This window comes from Vombatus ursinus, unplaced genomic scaffold (assembly GCF_900497805.2).
Source record: "Vombatus ursinus unplaced genomic scaffold, bare-nosed wombat genome assembly UNPS02015255.1, whole genome shotgun sequence".
Classification (NCBI taxonomy): Eukaryota; Metazoa; Chordata; class Mammalia; order Diprotodontia; family Vombatidae; genus Vombatus; species Vombatus ursinus.
The window spans coordinates 38,168,438-38,190,032 of record NW_020955033.1 but is presented as its reverse complement, the minus strand read 5'-3'; the positions used below and the strand labels follow the sequence as shown (position 1 = coordinate 38,190,032).

At 35.6% G+C, this 21,595-nt stretch overlaps 1 protein-coding gene across 5 annotated transcripts in view; it reads left to right on the top strand.

Moving 5' to 3' along the window:
* The window catches only part of LOC114031886 (piezo-type mechanosensitive ion channel component 2), a 527,965-nt gene that overhangs the window by 467,287 nt on the left and 39,083 nt on the right, over positions 1–21,595 (top strand). For 4 of the 5 annotated variants that reach the window (XM_027847078.1, XM_027847077.1, XM_027847080.1 and 1 more), the window contains 7 exons: positions 1,055–1,114; positions 3,400–3,566; positions 4,002–4,168; positions 11,639–11,806; positions 15,616–16,035; positions 17,667–17,925; positions 21,172–21,354. In XM_027847078.1, coding sequence (XP_027702879.1) covers positions 1,055–1,114; positions 3,400–3,566; positions 4,002–4,168; positions 11,639–11,806; positions 15,616–16,035; positions 17,667–17,925; positions 21,172–21,354 — 1,424 coding nt within the window. The remainder of the gene's footprint in view (positions 1–1,054; positions 1,115–3,399; positions 3,567–4,001; positions 4,169–11,638; positions 11,807–15,615; positions 16,036–17,666; positions 17,926–21,171; positions 21,355–21,595) is intronic. The other variant, XM_027847079.1, reaches the window with a different exon arrangement.

Here is a 21,595-nt window from a genome sequence, read left to right as displayed (position 1 = left end):
AAAGGAAAGGAAAGGAAAGGAAAGGAAAGGAAAGGAAAGGAAAGGAAGAAAAATTCATGTCGCATATATTATATGCTAGCCATCACCCTAAACACCTTTTAAATATTATCTCATTTGACCTTCACAACAACCCTGTGAGGTAGTTATTATTATAAGTCCCATTTTACAGTTGAGGAAACTGAGGCAGGCAGCAGTTAAATTCCTTGCCCAGGGTTATACAGCTTGCAAGTGTTTGAGTCCGGATTTGAACTCAAGTCTTCCTGACTCCAGACTCAGAACTCTTGCCACCAAGCTACCGAGCAAAAACTTAAAGGAACCAATTAGTAGCTGGGCTGAAGTCAAAATCAATTCTTCTGATAATTTCCTCTGATGTTCTTCCCGGTATCCTTCCCAGGCCAGGGTACAAATGGATCCTTGGTCATGCTTTCCAATTTCATAATCAGACTTATTAAAGACTCAGCTTTTCATACCTCCATATTAAATGCTATGCAAAAGATAAGACCAGAAAAGACATGGTTTCTATTCTCTAGAAGCTGATGCTCATAAGTATAAAGATAGCATAGATGAAACAGATGCTTCAGGGAACTATAATTCCTAATATATGAGGGAGGGGTAGGCATTTACAAAAAAGAAGTTGCACTCTGATAATAAATATTGTGATTAAAATTCTTAATAATTATAATAAGATGCAAAGGAAATAAGTAATGTCAAAGTATATCCATGTTTTCAAATATGACATAAGCAGCCTTTCTTCAACAACTCATTCTTTCATTCATAAGTATTTGCTGAATACCTTGTACAAGACACTTTGCTAGGATGGTGTGGAATAAAAAAGAATAAGGGGCAATCTCTTAAATTTTGAAGTGTGAATGGTTATTTTTCTGGTGAAGAAGGGCTAAGAAGAATTTGAATCTGAAAGGTCTTTGAGGTTTCTTGGAATTGTTGATTCAGGGAATACTCTGGATTTAATGTTGAAATCAACTTTGATGCAGAAGAATAGGATTTTGTTCAATTTAAAGTCTTAACTGCCCTTTACCTAATATCAATTTGGCAGGTCCTGTGGAATGGGAAGACCGAGAAGATGAACCATTAAAAAAGAAATCTGATGGTCCAGGTAAATCAACAATGACAAAAATAACATTAAATACAGGCCATGGGGAATGCTATCTTCCACCATCATTACTGGTCAGGTTATGTGATGACATTGTTGAAAACTTTTTTATTGACTGTTGCACTGACTTATAGTTTTCCCTTGGATAGTCATCATTGCTGTAAATTATTATTGATTCCTAGAAGTAGACCTTAAATTGACCTTTATATTACTGGACCAAAAATATGGTTGATTGTGGCTCAGTTTTCTGAGGTGTATCAGAAAATATTCAAAGAAAGAAGGTTCTGATGAAGCCACATTATGATACAAATCCCAAGTATATAAACAGCTTGTAAAAAAGGAAAAGAGAAAAAAAGAAGAATAGGCCAGTATATGGGTGTAAAACTTGAACTATTCCCCATTTGAGGAAAAAAAACATCACTTTTCATATTAAATAACTACCTATATCTGCTAAATTGTTATTCTCTTCTATATTTTCACAGTTGTAAAACCCTATGTGTAGTTTTGGATTTTTATTTCTTTTCTCCTTTTTTGGTTGTTTTTGTTTTTGTTTTGCGAGGCAATTGGGCTAAGTGGCTTGCCAAGGTCTCACATCTAGTAAGTGCCTGTCTGAGGCCAAATTTGAATTCAGATTCTCCTGACTCCAGGGCTGGTTTTCTATTCACTGCACCACCTAACTGCCTCTATTTCTTTATTTTTTTAGACAAGATATGCACAAATTTTTAAGAGTGAATGACATCTTCTGGCTCCAAATGAGACTATCTGCCCTTAAGAAAATTGTTTTTGGCACCAGTCTGCATTGGCACTATGTATTATAATTGGATTGTACTTTTTCATACAATGGCAATGATAAACTCCCAAATTATATTCATTTTTGATTGCTTTTAGAAATCATAATAACATTGAATCCATTGTAATATGTTACTTTATTAAACAAAATTGGATGTACCCCCAGTCACAACATGTCTCATAAAATGTAGCTTTAACATGTTAACAGATCTGTAATCTCATCATCGTGAGGACTCCTTCCACCAGAATAGATCTCAACCTCTCCTAATCTAATGTGATTCTTATCTATATCTATTCTGGTCCATGCCTAGCTCAGGTTAGTCTAATGTATCAAGCTCAGGGTTCCAATGCAATGACATACTAGTGAATCATAAAATGCCCTCCCCCCAAAAAAAGGAAGAAGAAAAGAAATGGAAAAAAGAAACACAAAGGACTTTACTAAAAACAAAAAATAAAAAGGATAAAATGCCTAAGGTTAAAAAAGAGTAATTCTTATAGAAGGGTATTCTATTCTGGCTTAGCAACTTACCATGCTAAATCAGAGAGATATTCTGAAGGGCAGTTGGGCTTCTAAACCTCCTACATCAGTTCCCCATAGGCCAGTCCTTTTATGCCTCAGCGCCAAAGAAGACAAATCAGGGATGATCCCATGACTTATGTCCTTACCCTCTCAAAGGGAAATAAGCCCCAGCCTTTATTTATAGAACTCATAGGATTCTAGCAGCACTCCTAAAGAATGTAGTTGTTCAGTCATATCTGACGCTTCATGACCCCATTTGGGGTTTTCTTGGCAAAGATACTGGAGTGGTTCGCCATTTCCTTTTCCAACTTACTTCACAGTTGAGGAAACTGAGGCAAACAGGGTTAAGTGACTTGCCCAGGATCACATAGCTCGTTAGTGTCAGTGGCTGGATTTGAACTCAGGTCCTCTTGACTCCAGGACCAGCATACTATCTACTACACTATCTAGCTGCCCATTCACTCATAAAGAGCTAGAAGACACCTAAGAGATCACTTAGTCCAATCCCTTCATTTTACACACAAGGAAACTCAGACCCACAGTAGAAAAGTTACTTTCCCTTATATTTATATAACTAGTAAGTAGCAAAGTCAAGCACTCTAAGTAACTCCTTCATGTTTTCTACATTCTATACTCTCCATCCCCCATTGTTGTCATGATATTTCCCATTTCTTGGTCTTTGTCCATACATACTGCAGGCCTGAAATGGTCTCCTTTCCCTTCCCTGTAATCTTACAATATAAAATTTCCTTCTTTCAAGAACCAATTCAAGTATTAATCTTTCCTCTGCATTTCCCATGTTCTCCTTTGTATCAAGGTTATTTCTATATATGCTCCACCTCACCCCAATCCACTAATTAATTTGAAAACTCTTTGACAGCAGGTTCTGCATATCCCCAATACCTAATACAGAGTAATTAATAGAAACATTATAGATATTTATTAAACAACTTAAAACTGCTGTATTTCATCCTCCCAGATAACATCATCAAAAGGATATTCAATATTTTAAAGTTTACCTGGGTCCTCTTTTTGGCATCAGTGGATAGTTTTACGACTTGGCTTAATTCAATTTCACGGGAGCACATCGATATATCTACAGTGTTAAGAATTGAGCGATGCATGCTGACCAGAGAAATTAAAAAGGTAACACTATTGATACCATTATCTTCTCCTCTTTTCACTCACAAAATTTGAAGACTGAGTTGAGTTTCTAAAGAGAGATGATATACTATCCTTTTGTCAAGAAAACTCAATACCATCCTACTTCCTTTTAGCATACAAGAAGCCATCTCACACTCAGAAATAGAATGAAAAATAGTCATTTGTGGCTGGAACATAGAGTTGCCCCAACTACAAGTTGGGATTTGAGAAATTTTCCCTTGATTTCATGAATTGTGCCTGGAATGTATCATAGCAAATATGATATATTTGTGTACAGAAGCAAGTAATTAAAGCTGAGGATGGAAAAGGGTGGGTGTATGTAAGATGTATAGAAGGTACACAACTGAATTCTGAGAAGCAACCAGATCTGGAGCTAGAGAAATCTTTCATTCTCGGTTGGTTTCTGCTTTCCTTTAGGGCAATGTTCCAACTCGGGAGAGCATCCATATGTACTATCAGAACCACATTATGAATCTTTCTAGAGAGTCTGGACTGGACACAATTGATGAAAACCCTGGTGCTGCTTCAGGCTTAAAAACAGCCCGAAGAATGGATAGCTTAGATTCTCATGACAGTATTTCCAGGTATTTCATTTTTTTAAACAATAATTTTTTCTCAATTTATAAAGGCCATAAATCTACACCAGAACATTTTATGAAGAACTAATTGCATGAAGGGAGAGTTAATTACAAATTTTTCACTATCCTATCCTTATGCAAATAATAAAAGTTGTTCTATTATCTTCAGCAAATATCTTAGTCAAATAATTGGAAATATCTGTAAGAATTTGATGTAAATTATATTTTTCCTTTAAACTATTCTATTGATTTTTTTCTATATCACTGTCTCTTCCCAATGATTCACTCCCAAATAGGAGTCTTTCTTGTAGAAAATACAAGTAAATAAGTCAACATAATTGGCCTTGTCTGAAAACATATGCCAACATCCACATTTCTAGTCTTCTATCTCTACCAAGAGGCAGGAAGCATATTTTGTCATCATTAATACTCTGCAGTCACACTTAAATATTGCATTGTTCAGAGTCCTTCATAGCTTTCAATGTTGTTTTCCTTTACATTACTGATATCTGCATTCATTTCCTAGAAGTAAATCAGAGGCATCAAGCTAAGAATTCCTGATTATGGCAAGGCCTGCCACTTGAACAATGATTGAACTTCCATGGCATCCATTTGAAATTTGTACAGCATTTTTTTGTGATACTCCTCCTGCAATTTCCTTTCTTCTTAGAAGCATTACAATGATTCCTAATAACATATCAAAAGTAACACATTTGGATCCTATCTATGTATGTTTCAATGCAAGTTTAAAGAATTATCCAGATAATTGAGCCCCCTATCCTCCAAAAAATTACTTTTGAGAAAAAAGCTATTTCTTCTTAATTATCTGATGTGGCTGTTTTTGTTTTCCATAGCTATTATTAAATTTATTATCTGTATACAAACTTTCCATTTTCACAGGCAAAAGTTTTCTCAGCTAAGAATGTAGAAAAGGTCTTTAGAAGATTTTTTTCATTGTATTTATATACATTCAGACACACATGCACAAGTCTACAGATGTCCTCTTCCTGGAACAGTTTTCTGAGGATCTTATGAAAAGAAACAGCTCAAATAATTTATAATTGAAAACAGAGGCATGTATATTTACATGTATATATGTATGTATATAGATATGTACACTAGTATGTGTATATAGATATACATGTTTATGCACAATAATTTCACTCTGCATATATGTGTATATGTATGTATGTATGTGTGTACATATGTGTGTACACACACACACACACAAGCAGAGACAGAGAGTCTATGTCTAAAATCCTTTCCTGAAAATAAGTTAGGAGAGAAACAGATTAGAATAACAAAAATAATAAATGATGTGACTATAAAATAATCTGACATGATTTGTAACACACATGCCAGAAAACAAATGTCCTTTCAAAGTACTAACTTTGGGAATCTTCACATTTATTTCAGTGATATTACTACTAATTAAGTTATTTTTAGAACTCCTCTTTTCTAATTGTCTTCAGAGCTAGTTGATGGTCTCATTACTTTGTAGTCAGTCCCTATTATTCAGTCCAAAAATAGTTTAATCACCTGTATTACATTTGGCTGTCTCTGGAAATCAAATCGACTTAGGGAAAAAATAGTCATTATTGTAGCATTCAAAATAAGGTTCTACAATGTACTGAAAGAAACTCCAAAAAATATCTAAAACTGTTTTGAGCAGAAGCATAATTATTGTAATAAGCATAACTTCTATAGGTGACTACTTTGAAGTATATAGCTCTCACTGGAACATGTAAACTCTGGTGTGACACTTTTGTCACAAAACCAGTAACATAGCTTTGGAGTCTGGGAATCTACCTGAAGTAATAAATACACTATTGGCCTTGAAAGAGTTGCTTATTATCCCAAGTATCTCATTTACTTCCAAGATTTACTTGGGCAACAGAAAGACTTGAGCCCATTTCCTCAAAACCAAACCCCAAAGCAATCATTTTCATGTGAAATTGTGTTTTGAGCAGGCCAAAACAAGAAATGCTAAGTGCCAGAGAACTCTTTGTAATCATTGCTAGGAAAATCAAATGAGAAGCTATATGTAAAGCACTTAGCAAACTTTAAAGTGCTAAATAATTGCAAATTATGTTATCATTATTATTATTATATTATCATTTCTACATTGTCAGTTGAAAGTTGTAAGGTCATATCTATTCTGCTACTTAATAATTATATGTTGTTGTGTTTTTGTCTGATGCTGACATATGCTTTAAAACCCCTTTACAGTCAATACAATAGAATGGTGATTTGGGAGGGTTTGGTTTGTTCTGTTGTTTCCCCTGTATCTCCAAATTTGGGAATAAGGAGTTAACTGCTTTGAGAAAAAATTCACAATTCTTTTCATTTTTCTTCTGCTCATTAAAAAATCTAGGAGATAAATCCTTAACAGTGACTGTATCAGAGTAGTTATGTATTTACTAAAGTTATGAGTTGGGATGTTTTGAACTGCCAGATTAAAATATTCTCCTGAAAGAAAGTAATAACAAAAGAGTATAAATTACTAAATGAAAAAGTCTCTTCTCATCTCCCTTTACTTCAACACATAAATACACTTTCCATAAAATATATTTTTAGAAATCATTTTTATAATTAAAATCTGAAAAAAGACTGACTGTAAGGGTGAAAATGGAGCAATATGCATTGGATACATACATGTGTAGACAGATTGATAGATTGATAGAAATAAAGATATAAATCTAGTGAGCATGTTAGTATTTTTTGTGTCTAAGCATATCATATCATTAACTTTATTTGATGATCTTTTTGCTGCTTTTTTGGACAGGCTTAGAGCAAGAAAAAAACTTTTAAAAAATTTCATAATTACTCTAACTGGGCTCTACAGTTTTTGCTTATTAGGACCATCTCCCTAAATCATGTTTGGTTTGACAATTTTTCTAATTCTATCCAATCTCCTTTGTATTTCAGATGTTCTTTGTTGATGATTGCCTTTTAATTACAGGGGATTATCCTTGAGAAAGAGAGGGTTTGGGGGGAAATGGTACTGCTGATGGGTTAACAACCCAAAATTTTGTCACTAAATGCATCTTGGGATAAGGGGTAATTGGAAGATGTAAGGAGCATCGATTGTACTGTGTACACCTAGCCCTCACCACACATTTCAGGAGGAAGCTGGCATGGAAAGATGTGCTGACATTCCAGGCATGCCAGGGAAATGACTATGACTGAAGATAGCATTGTCATTCTTCCAACACTTCAAATTCAAAAAGCCATTCTCATCTGTTCTCTTTTTGACTAGCTAAGAACAAATTCATTTTCAGATTGATCCTTTTCCCCCATGTATCAAGATTTTTTACTCCACATCTCTACTTGTAATGAATTTGTTAGCTAGTACTTACTGATTTTCTTTTAGTTTATCATGTGTTTTAATGGAGATATATTTGTGTAAATGCCATTTATATATTTCTAAGTTGTGTTTTCTTTCTCTGCAGACCTGCCCTATGGCCTTGTTTCTCTATCAAGGCAACATTCTATAAAATTGTACATTGGGCAAGAGAATGAGTAGACAGAATAGCACAAAATAAAGCAGGCTAAAATGATGATGATAATAATAATGATAGGTTACACTTTTATAACACTCTATAAAGATCTTTCCTCACAGCAATCTTGTAAGTAGTATATACATTCTCATTTTTACAAATAAGGAAATTAAGGCTCAGAAAATTAAAGTGACTTGCCCAAGGTAATAAAATTAGGAAGCAACATCAAACAAACTCAGATCTGCTAATTCCAAATACAACACTCTTTCCAATTTGCTGCCAATGGGGTAAAGATCAAAAAGAAATTCTACCTAAAACAGAGGTTCTTAATGTGGTAGCTGCTAACTTTTTTTTTTAATTTTAGTAACTGTATTTCAGTATAATTGGTTTCATTTGGTATCTAATGTACTTTATTTTTTATACTTAAAACATTATTCTAAGGAGTCCTCAGGCTTCATGAGACTGAACTCAGAGAAGCAGCAAGGTATAGTAGAAAGAGTAGTGGACAAGGCCTATGTCCCATTCTTACCTCTGGCATTTACCAGCTATGTGGCTGTGGACAAACAATTTTGACTTCTCTGAATATTTCTCATCTGTAAAATGTGCATAATAATATCTATATTGCTTGCCTTTTATGAATGTTGCAAGGATAAAATGAAATAATGTACGATAAAAATGCTCAAAAACTTTAAAATTCTACATAAATGTCAAAATTATTGTTGTTATTATTATTTCCTATGCAAATGTTAGAGACTGGCTAATAATAAGCTTTTTCTCTTATTTCATATATAAGAATTCAAGAATTTGGGTAAAATATTTGAAATAAAGTCAACACTTAAGTTATTTGTTTTTTTTATTCTGATCTAGTAGCTAAAACATTTTAGAGGTATCAAATGTTACAGATTAGGGGATAATGTTTAAAATCAGTGATTACTCTTTCAGTAGAGAATTTCAAAATGAAAACAAAGAAAAGAGCCCTATAAAATATACAATAAGTGTGCTGAAGTTCAGTAAGTTTTAAAAAAAAGAATTTAATGTTATCTTATTACCTACTTCATGTATTTTACTGATCTTTTCATGAGTTTTGACACTAAGCAATGACCTCATATGGACAGCATGCCAGGAGAGATTGGACATGCCAATATATTGGCAAGTGAAATCATCAGCACAGGAACTCATAGTAGAGTCATGTTTCTATTAGTTTGCTTCCAAGAGTACCTCAGTCTGAAACACAGTGATTTCCCATGATTTCCCTACCTGGGGACCATTGAGAAATCTTTGGAGAAAACTATCTTGGAACATCATTAACATTGATGTACATCCAGTTTGACTGTGGTGTATTTACAGAGACTTTTATTCTGGCTTTCCCAATGGTGACACTCCATCTCTGATTTCTCATTTGTAGTCTCTAAAATTTCTCCCCACCCCTACCCCCACTTGACTAGCATCTATGAGTTTTATTATTGGAATATATGATAGAGCATATTTGATGGAAGTAAAAAGTTCAGTAATTTGTATATAAGCGACTTCATTCTAATCTAAGTATGTGAGCTCACATTTGTATAACACTTTATCTTTAATAAACCACACTATAATACTATAAGGTAATAAATACCAATATTATCCTCATATTAGAAAAAGAAGAGTGAGAGTCAGTAAAGTTATTTCCCCATATTCACTCATATGTTAAGTAGCAGAGCTCAATTCTGAACCCACATCTCCTAACTTTTAAGGACTGCCCTATATACTCAACTGGGCAGCTATGTGACTCAGTGGATAGATTGCTAGGCCTCAAGTCAGGACGACTCATCTTTCTGAGTTCAAATCCAGCCTCCGACACTTACTAGCTGTGTAACTCTGGACAAGTCGCTTAACCATGTTTGCTTCTGTTTGTCATCTATAAAATGAGCTGGAGAAGGAAATGACAAACCACTCCAGTATCTTTGTCAAGAAAACCCCTAATGGAGTCACAAAGAGTCAGACATGACTGAACAACAACAACATACACAACACTGTATCATCTTGGAAATTTTAGAGTACACAGTTAGGTTCATTGAAAAAATAAGCCAAAATCAAAAGAACTAAAGGTGTTTCTTGATAATTTTTTACAGCGACTTTTGCAGCATTTTCCTTTATTACATCAATAGCAGTCATGAGGAAAATGACATTATTTTCTTCAACTTGAAATATTAGGGACTCTTAGTGACACTTGTCACTTTCTATGACAGTAATTCTCCAAGCTATTCACAGCTGAGCAAGAGCTCTTTCAGAATTCTTAAGGTAAAACTAAACTGAATTATCACAAAGAATCCAACTTTCTGATTGGACCTAGCAATTTATATACAGTGAAGCTTAGAGTATAGCTATCCCATAATGCTCTCTTTCTAATGTTTGGCCCAACACTTCCTAAAGCCACAGTGACACTAACCTACTTGGTGAAAGGTGTCTTTATTTATATGATTTTGAGAATCCATTCAATTATTTCACAATAATTGAGGGAGTTCTACTTTTTATGGCAAACTTTTAGGCCTGCCTTTTTCTTCCACCACTGTTTCTGAGCTGGGAACTAAGCCTGAGTCTAGCTCTCACCCATATTCCAGATTTCTGAATTGCATGATGATGACCCAACTGGAATTATGCTATATATAGTACAACATAATCTGGCTAATTCAGGGAACAATTTCTATGAATAGAGCATAACTGTTCATGTGAGCACCCAGGAAGGCTTCTAATAATATATCTTAGCTTTAAAACTCTTTTGGGTTACAAGTTTTACTGTACCTGTTTTATCCACCATAGTGAATATTACACAAGGATTACAAATATTAAGGTCATCACCATTCAGAAACTCCTTTTCACAACAGTGCTAGGCCTGTATGTTCAAGCTGAAAATATTATAATTTGAGTCCTTTAACATTCCAAAACCTAAATGAAAATGAGGGGTGAGCATCCTAGGAACTTGTGAAATAACATTGCTGTATTTATTATATTCCTTGCTTCCTGCTCCTTTCTTTTAATACATCTTCATTGAAGTAATGTCTTTCTCATAATTCTTATTTGCTTTCTGTCAATCCAGTAGCATCCCCTTCCTGGATTTGACCTGCCCTCCCTCTCATTGTTCCACTCATGAAAGGAGATAAGGGTTTTAACAAATAGATTCTTTAATGGCATGTGTTACAAACCTCTGGAAAGGATGCAACAAGTGATCAGAGGGAAAAAAATAAGTAAAATGGTTCCTGGTGCTGCTGCATTTCTTTGTCTCTAGAATATTTTTTCAATTTCTGATTTTTAGACTGTTCATCAGAGTAGCATCTATGCCAACATAGTACACCACATCAGACTGAGAATAGCTTGAAAATCCATTTTGGTTTCTGATCAACTGTAAATATCTCTCTTGAAAATGAATACCTTTTAGAAGTCACAATTTTTAAAATACCACCAGATTCTAATATATAAATTCTCAAATGAGTGTATTACTGCAGTGAGTAAATGTTACAGCATTTTCAGTGGTTTAGTTTAAGACAAACTTGTTTAGTTAAAAAAAATCTGTCTGAAGTTAAACTTACACAATTTCCAATATATGTGACTTTGCAAATCATTTCATTTTCTTGTTCTAGTCAGGGACATAGCCTGTCCCAGAAATAATGAATTCATTCATTTACTAATTCAACAACTTTCTCCAATTCATTTCCCAAGTATAATGAATTTATTCAAATAATCCATTCATTAATTTATTTAGTGCAATAAATGCTCAGTGTTTAAAAAATAATGATAAAAGTAGCCCAGGAACCATCTATTTCCTGATAACGCCAAACGGGTCCTTATCTTCTCCCCGAATCTTTGTTGTTATTGTCATCATCGTGGTGGTGGTTATGTGTTTTGCTGCATGGCGAGTACATCCATTAATTGATCCATATGTACATTCATTTATCATTGGTGTTTAACACTGTGTCTTTGTAACTGTTTGCGCTGCTAGCTGCTACACTGAAGCAACCTTGCTGTTCTCAAGGCAGTCCACCCTTGATGATTTAGATGGACGAGAAACTATTCCTAAAACAAGTGAGCGGGCCCGACCTAGGCTTCGTAAAATGTACAGCTTGGATATGTCCTCTTCATCAGCTGACAGTGGCAGTTTAGCATCAAGGTGCTTAACTTGTGCATGCTTCCTTGAGTCGTTTTACAACCCTCCTCCTCCTCCTCCTCATCTTCCTTTGTTTAGGTCTTTGCTCTCATGTGTGGTTGTTTTGTTTTGTTTTGTTTTAAATGGCATGTCTAACAAAAGCATAGGTACCATCTTTTCTGGGGCTAACATTAGTTCTCAAGATCATAATTTGTGAAAAGAATTATTTCTTTGATTTTGTCTGGAATGAGTTTCTTTCAAATCCTTATTTCAAAGATTGTCTTTTATTTCTGACTAATTCAACTTTCCTTCCTCTTAAGAAAGGTTAACTGTGAAAGATACAGTTCATCTTACTGATTTAGAGGCTTGTTTGGGCTACAAAAGGAAGGGGAAAAGCATCAGGAAAGAGGGTGAACATTTTTGTGATTTGCTCATTCAGAGTTAGATAGACATTAAGATACATTCTGGAAAGTTGTCATATTTGGTCAAGTTTTAATGGGTCAGGAATAAACCTGTCTGTATTCATATACTTGAGTAATATAAAAGTCAAAATGTGTTTTATCCTTGTTTTAAAAATAGAACGTTGTAACCTGAGAATAGACTAATTGACTGCAGTTTCCCATGCTCTTCAACTAGGCTACTTGACGCTAACTTATTTGGTGATCCAGTCTTGCTGTTTTCTCCCTAAACGTTCTATAAAGTAACTTAGATTTGCAGTCTTTTTCATGCAAGTTAAAGAAATTGATTACCTTTCAAAATTTAGTAGAAGCTAGAAGCATGAGATGGAATCTAAATACCTAAATTTTAAAATGACCCAAAACAAAAAAGGAAAAATGGCTTTATTAAGCATGGTATTGTCAGCTCCTTGATTTTTGGTTTTTGGTTTTTTTCTCACAAAGGAGATGTGTAGCATGGGAATCATTCCATAACATGTTGGCACTTACCAGGCATTTAATAGTCAAGCTTCAGCCTAACAGAGAAGGATCAAGCCATCATCTATATTGTCATTTTGACATGGGATCTTTAGGTATTCCTTACTTCCTCATAACACAAATCCAAGGACATTACGGATGTAGTCACAGACTACAGGGCCCCTGAAAGTTTGATCAGGTCCTGGATTAACTCCTGTAATCTGAACTTCCCTCAAAGGATAAATCCATTTCCAATCCTTCCTAGGATTTCTAGTCCAGCCTAAGGTAAGTCTATGAGAGATTCCAATTGGCATGTCCTCCTAGGTATGTTGTGGCAGCTAGGTGGTGCAGTAGATAGAGCACTGGGCTTGGAATTAGGGAGAGTCATCTTCATGAGCTCAAATCCAGCCTCAGACACTTACTACCTGTTCACACAGGATAAGTCATTTAACCCTGTTTGCCTCAATTTCCTCATCTGTAAAATGAGCTGGAGAAGAAAATGGCAAACCACTCCAGTATCTCTTATGAGAAAACCCTAAATGGGGTCATGGAGAGTTGAACACAACTGAAAAATGACTTAACAACAAAAACCTAGAGACTTCCCATATCACAGAGACCAGGACCAGAACCTACAAATATGTTGAAATCTTTGGTCTCACCCAAGTCTTTATCATTGTTTTTTAAATTAAGAGACAGGCTAGGGTGAACTCAGAAGGTCCTATGATAGGCCCAGGCTCTAAGTATACAGGTCAGACTACCAGATGCATTCAATGGTCTAATAATTTTCATTTTAGCATTCCTCAAAACAAATTCCCAGGACATTTTTCTCTCCCTTCTTTGCAAGAATAGAGGAAGAAGAGGAACACTGAGAAAGTACATCATTTATTGAAGTATCATAACTTATATTTGTTTTAGTGTATAAATCTTAATTTGTATCTATACCTAGCCTGCCTTGGGCCTGGAAGGAAAGTTCAAGAAAAAGACAAAAGAAAATAATAATAACTACCTTTTATGTAGTGCTTTAATGTTTGCAAAGCACTTTCCAAATATCTCATTTGAACATCACAACTCTGGGTGCAGGTACTTTTATTATCTCCATTTTACAGAGGAAGAAATTGAGGCAGACAGAGGTTAAGTGACTTGCCCACAGTCACAGAGGTAGTAAGTGTCTGAGGCCAGATTGAATTCAGGTCTTCCTGACTCCAGGCTTAGCTCTCTATCCATTCACTGTGCCTCCAGCTCCTTAGGCAGGATATGAAGACATGAACAAAAAGAAATGTAAAGTAGAGATGGGAACTAGAATAGAAGAGAAGTAGAAAAGAGCCAAAGAAAAGGAAGCCTAGGAGCAAACATCTAAAATAGAGTGAATCAGGCAAGGAAAGAAGGAAGGAAATGAATGGTATAGGTCAGGAATGGGGAACCTGCAACCTTAAGGACACATATGGCCATCTAGGTCTTTGGGTGTGGCCTTTTAACTGAGTCCAAGTTTTACAGAACAAATCCTTGTATTAAGGGGATTTGTTCTGTGAAGTTTGGATTCAGTCAAAGGGCCACACATGAGGACCTAGAGGGCCCCATATGGCCTTGAGGCCACAGGTTCCCCACCCCTGGCATAAGTGTTAATGAAGGAGAGGGTAGAGAAGAGAGTCAAACTGAATAGTAAATGGCAAATCAGAAGGAAATGCAGTTTTACAAGGCACAGAAACCAAATTGAGGGATCAGTGCTGTGTTTTAGGAAAGAAATTAACAAGGTAGAATGTGTATAGGAAAGGACAGCCAATGTGGTATAGGAACTAAAATCAGGTTATACAAGAGAAAACAGTGAACACATGGCAGCTAGCTTCAAGTACTTGAAAGACCTTCATAGAGAAGAGAGATTGGGCTTATTTTGTGTGAACCCTGAGGACAAGACAAGGAGAAATGGTTGGAAATGACAGAAAAGCTGTGACAAATTTCAACTCAAGGAGAAAAATCTTCTCATTATATCGAACTGCGTCCAAAAATTGAATACTTTCCCAGGTGATAAAGTATTTCCTATCACTAGAGATCTTCAAACAGAGTCTGAGTGACTGCTTGGGAGAGATTCTGTTGAAATGGAGATTCAAGACCCTGAGGTCCTTTTCCCACTCTCGTAATTCTATGATTCTATGGATTGGCAGAAATGTAAAACTAGACATCAAATCCAGGTGAAGATATACACACACACACGTATATATCTCACATCATATATGCAATATAATATTATGTAATGTATATAAAGTGAGATATATATGCGTGTACACACACACACACACACGCACACACACACACACACACACACACACACACACACACACACAAAGAAACTGAGAACCAGAATAAAGAAATCAAGGAATTTTAGAGTAGTTTGATGATAAGAAAAGTACACGAACCATCATTTATTTTAGTCTGGATTATGGTATGCTTTCATGATAATTTCCATATGGACCTATGTAGGATCATTATACCAGACACATATCAGAGTATAATTCAGTCAAAAGCTTCTAATTAGGACTGGCAAGGTCTCTGCTTTCTGTAAGCTGTGTATTTTGAAATAAATATATGGATCAATATTACGCCTTGATCTGGAAGTCAGTAATCCTTTCTATGCATCATAGGATACTTCAAATGCTTCATTAACAAAATGATGCTCATTTTGCATGAACTACATTCACTTATTAACTTTTGCATTTGGGAGACAAAACTGCTGTGTGCGTTTTCTACCATACAGGGCTTACCAGGATATAATGAAGGATTAAAATAAATAGGGTAATACATATTTAGGAAAGTACCTTGCAATTTTTAAAGGGCATTGTAGTATCTTCTCTTCAAATCAATAGAATTTTGTGAGCAATCACCATGTTAATCCAAAGTATTTTATGCACCCTCTCTTCTTCCTAACAGTGAGCCCACCCAGTGTACCCTGCTATATTCTCGCCAGGGGACAACTGAAACTATTGAGGAAGTAGAAGCAGAGCAAGAAGAAGAAGTGGTGGGCCCCCTGCCTGAGCTAAAAGATGAAGAAGATGATGAGTACGATGAGGACTCAGTAGAGGTGGATCTCACCTCAGATGCTGAGTTGCCGCAGTATTCCACTATGGATACCGCGGATACAATGGATACTGTGGATGGTGATGTAGAGGCCCCACCTTCCTACAGCAAAGCAGTGAGCTTTGAGCGCCTCTCCTTTGGCTCCCACGATGACTCTGATGACAAGAACCATATGGTTGTGAGTCCAGATGACAGCCGGACAGATAAGTCGGAGATAAGCATTCCGCTCCCTTTGACACATGAGCTGACAGCCAGTGAGCTGCTTTTAAACAAGTAAGAGCTCAGAAAACATATAAAACACCATTTTTAAGACTTTCCAACCAGTTCACTCTCTAACTTGGCTTCCTCACCACCACCACAGGGGAAATCCTAAAAATTAGATATAGGAACAATTTCCTGAGGCCTGCTTCTCTGGATAGAGTATGGGAAATGCCAGCGCTACGATTTTGCCTTCCAGAGTATTTTTACTTGAAAAATATTCAGTTTCTCCTGGCCATTCATGCAGCAGTTATTCAAGAAATATGCCATAATAAAAATAATTGGTATCTGTCCAAGTCAGCTTTATTTTGAGCAGGTTGCCTCATAGGACTTAGAGTACTTTGTTAAAAGACCGTTGTAATATAACATGATCTTGGACTAGTACTCAAAACAAGGTGATTTTGGATTGAGTGTGAAATGGTTTCTACTCAAGTCTTGATATCTGAAAGAAAAGTGAGCAACTCAGTCTATCTTCTATCATTCGGACAAAACAGCCAGATGATTAATTGAGTTTTGGGAGATTTTTGTTTGTTTTGGGTTTTTTTTGGTTTTGTTTACTTTTCCTCTGAATGCATTGTATTATGTAGATACAACCTTAGAATTCCACTCATTCACTCCAATAAGAGACTTTGGAAGTCTATGCCTAATTTTTTTTCTTAAGTATGATTATAAGATAAAGGATAAAATTCTCTTCAGAATTATTATTCTATCATCCTGAAGAAAAACATCTTGGGAAAACTTGACTTTTATGCTGATTTCAGATGACTTTTCTTAGCCTTGTTGAATGTGAGATAGGTAGGAAAAATATAACTCATAAAGTTCCTGAATTTCTCCTACCACAGCCCTATAAATTATTCTAATTAGGAACACCAGATTATGTTCTCACAATTATAGGGATAGATTTTTCCCCCAGAATTCATGATTTTATTTATTTGCCAATTTTATTTCCTTCATTTCCTAACTCTTTCTACTAATGTGAATCAGAAACTGTTCTGCAATTTGTGGTCTTAGGGCAATAATTGATTTGTCTGAGGTCACACAGACAGTATGTGTCAGAGACAATCTTTAAACCCTAGTCTTCTTGACTCTTAAGATTTCCTCTCAGTCCAATAAGACACACTGCCAAATGCATCTTTTCAACTGGATCTCAATCAACAAACACTAATCAATACCTACTATCACTCAGACACTGTATAGGCATTGGGGAGACAAAAAAAATAAGGCAATCCTTTCCTTCAAGAAGTTAACATTCTACTGGGGGAGATACACACAAGTAAGTACAGAATATAAACAAAACAAATTAAAAGTAATAGGGTGGAGCAGAACCAAGACCATAGAGAATGAGGAAAAGTACATTGAAGAAGGTAGTAGATGAGCTGAGTGTTGGAAGAAAGAAGGAAGAGAGGGAAAGAAAAAAGAAAATAAGAAAAAAAAGAATTAGTTCAGAATAAACAAGCAAAATGAAATTGAATCTTTTGTGAATTCATTATTTTGACCTTACTGCTTTCACAGATTTGTTGAAATATTGACTTCCAAGAGGATTTATAGCTAGCCACCCAGCACAAATTATAAACATGTGAGAGAAGATAAACATTTTAACATAAAAATCATTTTTTCTATAATTTTGGGGGTTGTTTCCTTTACAGGATGTTTCATGATGAAGAGTTAGAAGAGTCAGAAAAATTTTACGTTGACCAACCTCGATTCTTGCTCCTGTTTTATGCTCTCTACAACACTTTAGTGGCGCGCTCAGAAATGGTGTGTTATTTTGTGATTATCCTCAATCACATGATCTCGGCTTCCATGATTACCCTTGTACTTCCTATCCTTATCTTCCTCTGGGCCATGCTGTCAGTCCCTAGGCCCAGTAGGCGTTTCTGGATGACAGCCATTGTCTATACAGAGGTATGTAAATTCATCACGTGGTACCCATATACTACTTACAGCTCAATTTTGTTTTATGTGTTAGTAAGTTCCTGAAAAGTTGTGTGTAAAACAAGTATGTGTGCAGATGTTCTTCAGGATACAGAACAGATGTGTTACAATAAAACTAAGAAAAAAAAAACAAAATTCCAAACATCCATAGACATTCATAGATCACCAGGGCTGTAAAGGACTTTAGACATCATCTGGTCTAACTCTCTAATTTTATACCTGAGAAAATTTGGACCTAGGAAAGTTAAGTGATCTAGTCAAGATCTCATAATTCACAAGTAACAACACTGGTACTACAACTTCAAACTCATGATTCTTAATCCAGTGATCTTTCTACTATATTTTTCTGGCTTCCAGTTAAAAAATCTGAGGTAGTAGGATTTTCCCTGGAGACCCTAATTCAGTGTTTAATCCTGGCCCCACAATAGGCCTTGTGAGCTGACTAGTCTGACTTAAAAAATATATATATGTCAGTGCTCCCTGGGAACCAACTTGAAATTCTTTTTCCAACAGACTCTAGACAAGTGGTTCTCAAAGGGTGGTCCAAGGACCCCTGGTAGTCACCAAGACCCTTTGAGGGGATCTGCAAAACCAAATCTATTTTCATAATCATTGTTTTCATTTCTAATATGATAAGTATTAAAATATATAACACATATAAGCAAAAGTTCTTTGGAGGGTCCTCAATAATTTCTAAAAGTATAAAGGGGTCTTGAAACCAAGAAGTTTGAGAACCACTGTTCTAGACTGATCAACGGGGTGAAACCTAAGGATATTAAGCTGAGCTTGTTTTCCTGCCTCAGCACCAAGAAAAGTAGTTTCACCCAAAGAACTAATCAATTAGGGACTAAACTTGTTGCCTGAAGATTAAGATTTTTTTCAAACCTAAATTTCAGAAAACACAGATTGAGTTACTTCTCTAATTCATCAGTTCTATGATTAGAAATTCTACTATTCACATTTTACTACAGTGAAAATACCCATACTGGAAATCAGTTCATATTTTGTTAGCATGATGGACATGCAAATGCACTTGGAGAGAAGAAATCTAAGTTCAAGTCCCAGATTTGACATTTGCTAACTATAAGTCAGGGGCAGGTGACTTCACCTCTGGGAGCTATATAAAGGGAAGCCCTAAACACAGTTCCATCCATTATACAGAAAGCAAAGAGATATGCTTTTTACCAAAGTAAAACAGACCAAATCTTTCAGGCCTGATCAAATTTAACAGATACTCAAAGTCTCAGATTCCCGTGAAAACTAAGTGAAAAGGGATAGAATGAAGATACTATGACATTTGCAATTTCTTTTAATCCTTTTGTCTGATTTTCACTGAATCCTTCCTGATTCCTTTAGGTTCTGAATAGGCGGACCAATACTAATTTTTATGGTGGGCATAGGAATAAAAAAAAAGAAAAAAAGGGGTCTTGAAACCAAAAGGTTTAAAGTTCATTAATGGTCTTTATTTGCTACTTAAATGATAATTTTTATGCCCAAGATAGAACTAGAGCTTTTACATGTGCTATCCCTCATGCTTGAAAGACTCTTCCAACATTTCCCTATATGGAGATCCCTCCAGCACCTCAAGTGCTACCTCCTTATTGTATTACAGTTATTGTATTATAGTTGTTTTTGTAAATACCTCTTCCCCTTATTAAAGCTCCTTGCATGTTTAGACTGTATCATTCAATTCCGTCTTTGTGACCCCAGGATCTAGTATCGTACCTTGTACATAGCTGCTCTTTCATCAATATTTGCTGAATTGATCTGAACTGGTGCTTGAGAAAGTTTTTGTTTTGTTTTGATTTGTTTTATTTTTCAGTAATTCAACATCAAAGTTAAAACAATTTTCTTAACATTGTTCAATTGAAGGTAATGAGCTGTCCCATATATTTGAGATTTGAGGAGTTCTAGGGGTGGAGAACCTGTGACCTTGAGGCCATATGGGGCCCTCTAGGTCCTCAAATCTAGGTCCTTAGCCCTTTGACTGAATCTAAACTTCACAGAACAAATCCTTTTATTAAGGGGGTTTGTTCTTTGAACTTTAGATTCAGTCAAAGGGCCACACTTAAGAACCTAGAGGGCCACATGTGGCCTCAAGGCTGCAGGTTCCCCACCCCTGAAATACCTAAGGCTAAATGAAAAGGAGTGTTAGTCATCCACAGGCAAGATGGATAAGTTCAATTTTCAGCTTGTCCCAAAGCTAATTTTAAATTAATTTCAGCTTTCTCTTCCTCTACATCTTTTATAACTGGAGAGTCAAAGCAGAAAAATCAATTTGCTTTTGTTTCATACATTTTTGAGTTGGTAAAGGTAGCTTGAGGAAGGAGAACATAGCAAAAGTGAAGCTTTAGCAAACTATAAGCCCCTGAATCTGCACACAAGTGATAGTAAATGATCTGAAATAGGAGATACAATAAAACCACAAAAATAAATGTCCCTAGCCTCTCAAAACTAGATAATTACTGCTATGGAACATTCAATCGTTGTGGCATTGTGGCAATGCCAGTTCAAGCTGTATAAATGTATCTGAGGAAGAAAGGAAGGAAGAAAGAAAGAAAGAAAGAAAGAAAGAAAGAAAGAAAGAAAGAAAGAAAAGGAAGGAAGGAAGGAAGGAAGGAAGGAAGGAAGGAAGGAAGGAAGGAAGGAAGGAAGGAAGAAAAAAGAAAAGAAAGAAGGAAAGCAGAAAACAGAGATAAAAATGAATAATTGAAAGTGGCAGACATAGTATGATTCTGGGACCAACCTACCATATTCATCCATTAGGGAACCATTTGTTTGAATAAAACGTTATTCTTGCTGTAAAATTGATTTAGGGGCAGGGGAAGAGACTTACGATTTCATCTGGTTTACAGAGCTGTTGGCATGAAAACTCTGCACTGATTCACATTAATAACTCCTTTATAACTTACAATCTTAAGAAACTGGAGGTATTGAGAGATTAGGCGAATTCCTCAATGTCACAAAGCTGTTGTGTGTAAGAGGCAAAACTTGAATCTAGGTCTTCCTGAAGCCAAGGCTAGCCTGATAGCCACTATGCCACACTTCCCTTAAATGAATAGTAAAAATGCTAATGTTTTTATCTCATACCGTACTATTAACTACTACAATCAAAACTATAAGAGAATCATTTCCATTGTAATTATTATTCTGCCATATAACCAATGAAATTTCAAGAATATACCTTTCACTTGTATTTTTATCATTTCCACATAGGTGGCCATTGTTATCAAATATTTCTTCCAATTTGGTTTCTTTCCCTGGAACAAGAATCTGGATTTCTACAAAGACAAGCCATACCATCCGCCAAACATCATTGGAGTGGAGAAAAAAGAGGGTTATGTGCTTTATGATCTTATTCAGCTCCTAGCTCTTTTCTTCCACCGATCAATTTTAAAGGTATGACAAGCAACCAATCAACAAATCCTTCCTGAAGGATGGGTATATTCCCGTTATTGCCAGATGGAGGAAATAGGAGAAGGATAAAAAACAGAGTGTCTGCCCCTGGGAAGTTTACAAGGAGAAAGAATAAGTACAAAATTGAAGAAAATTAGAGAATACAAGGCAGTATATAATCAAGAGTTTGATTGTGAGAAATAGAATTATCAATGCAAATGAAATTCACAGAAAGGATAGCTTA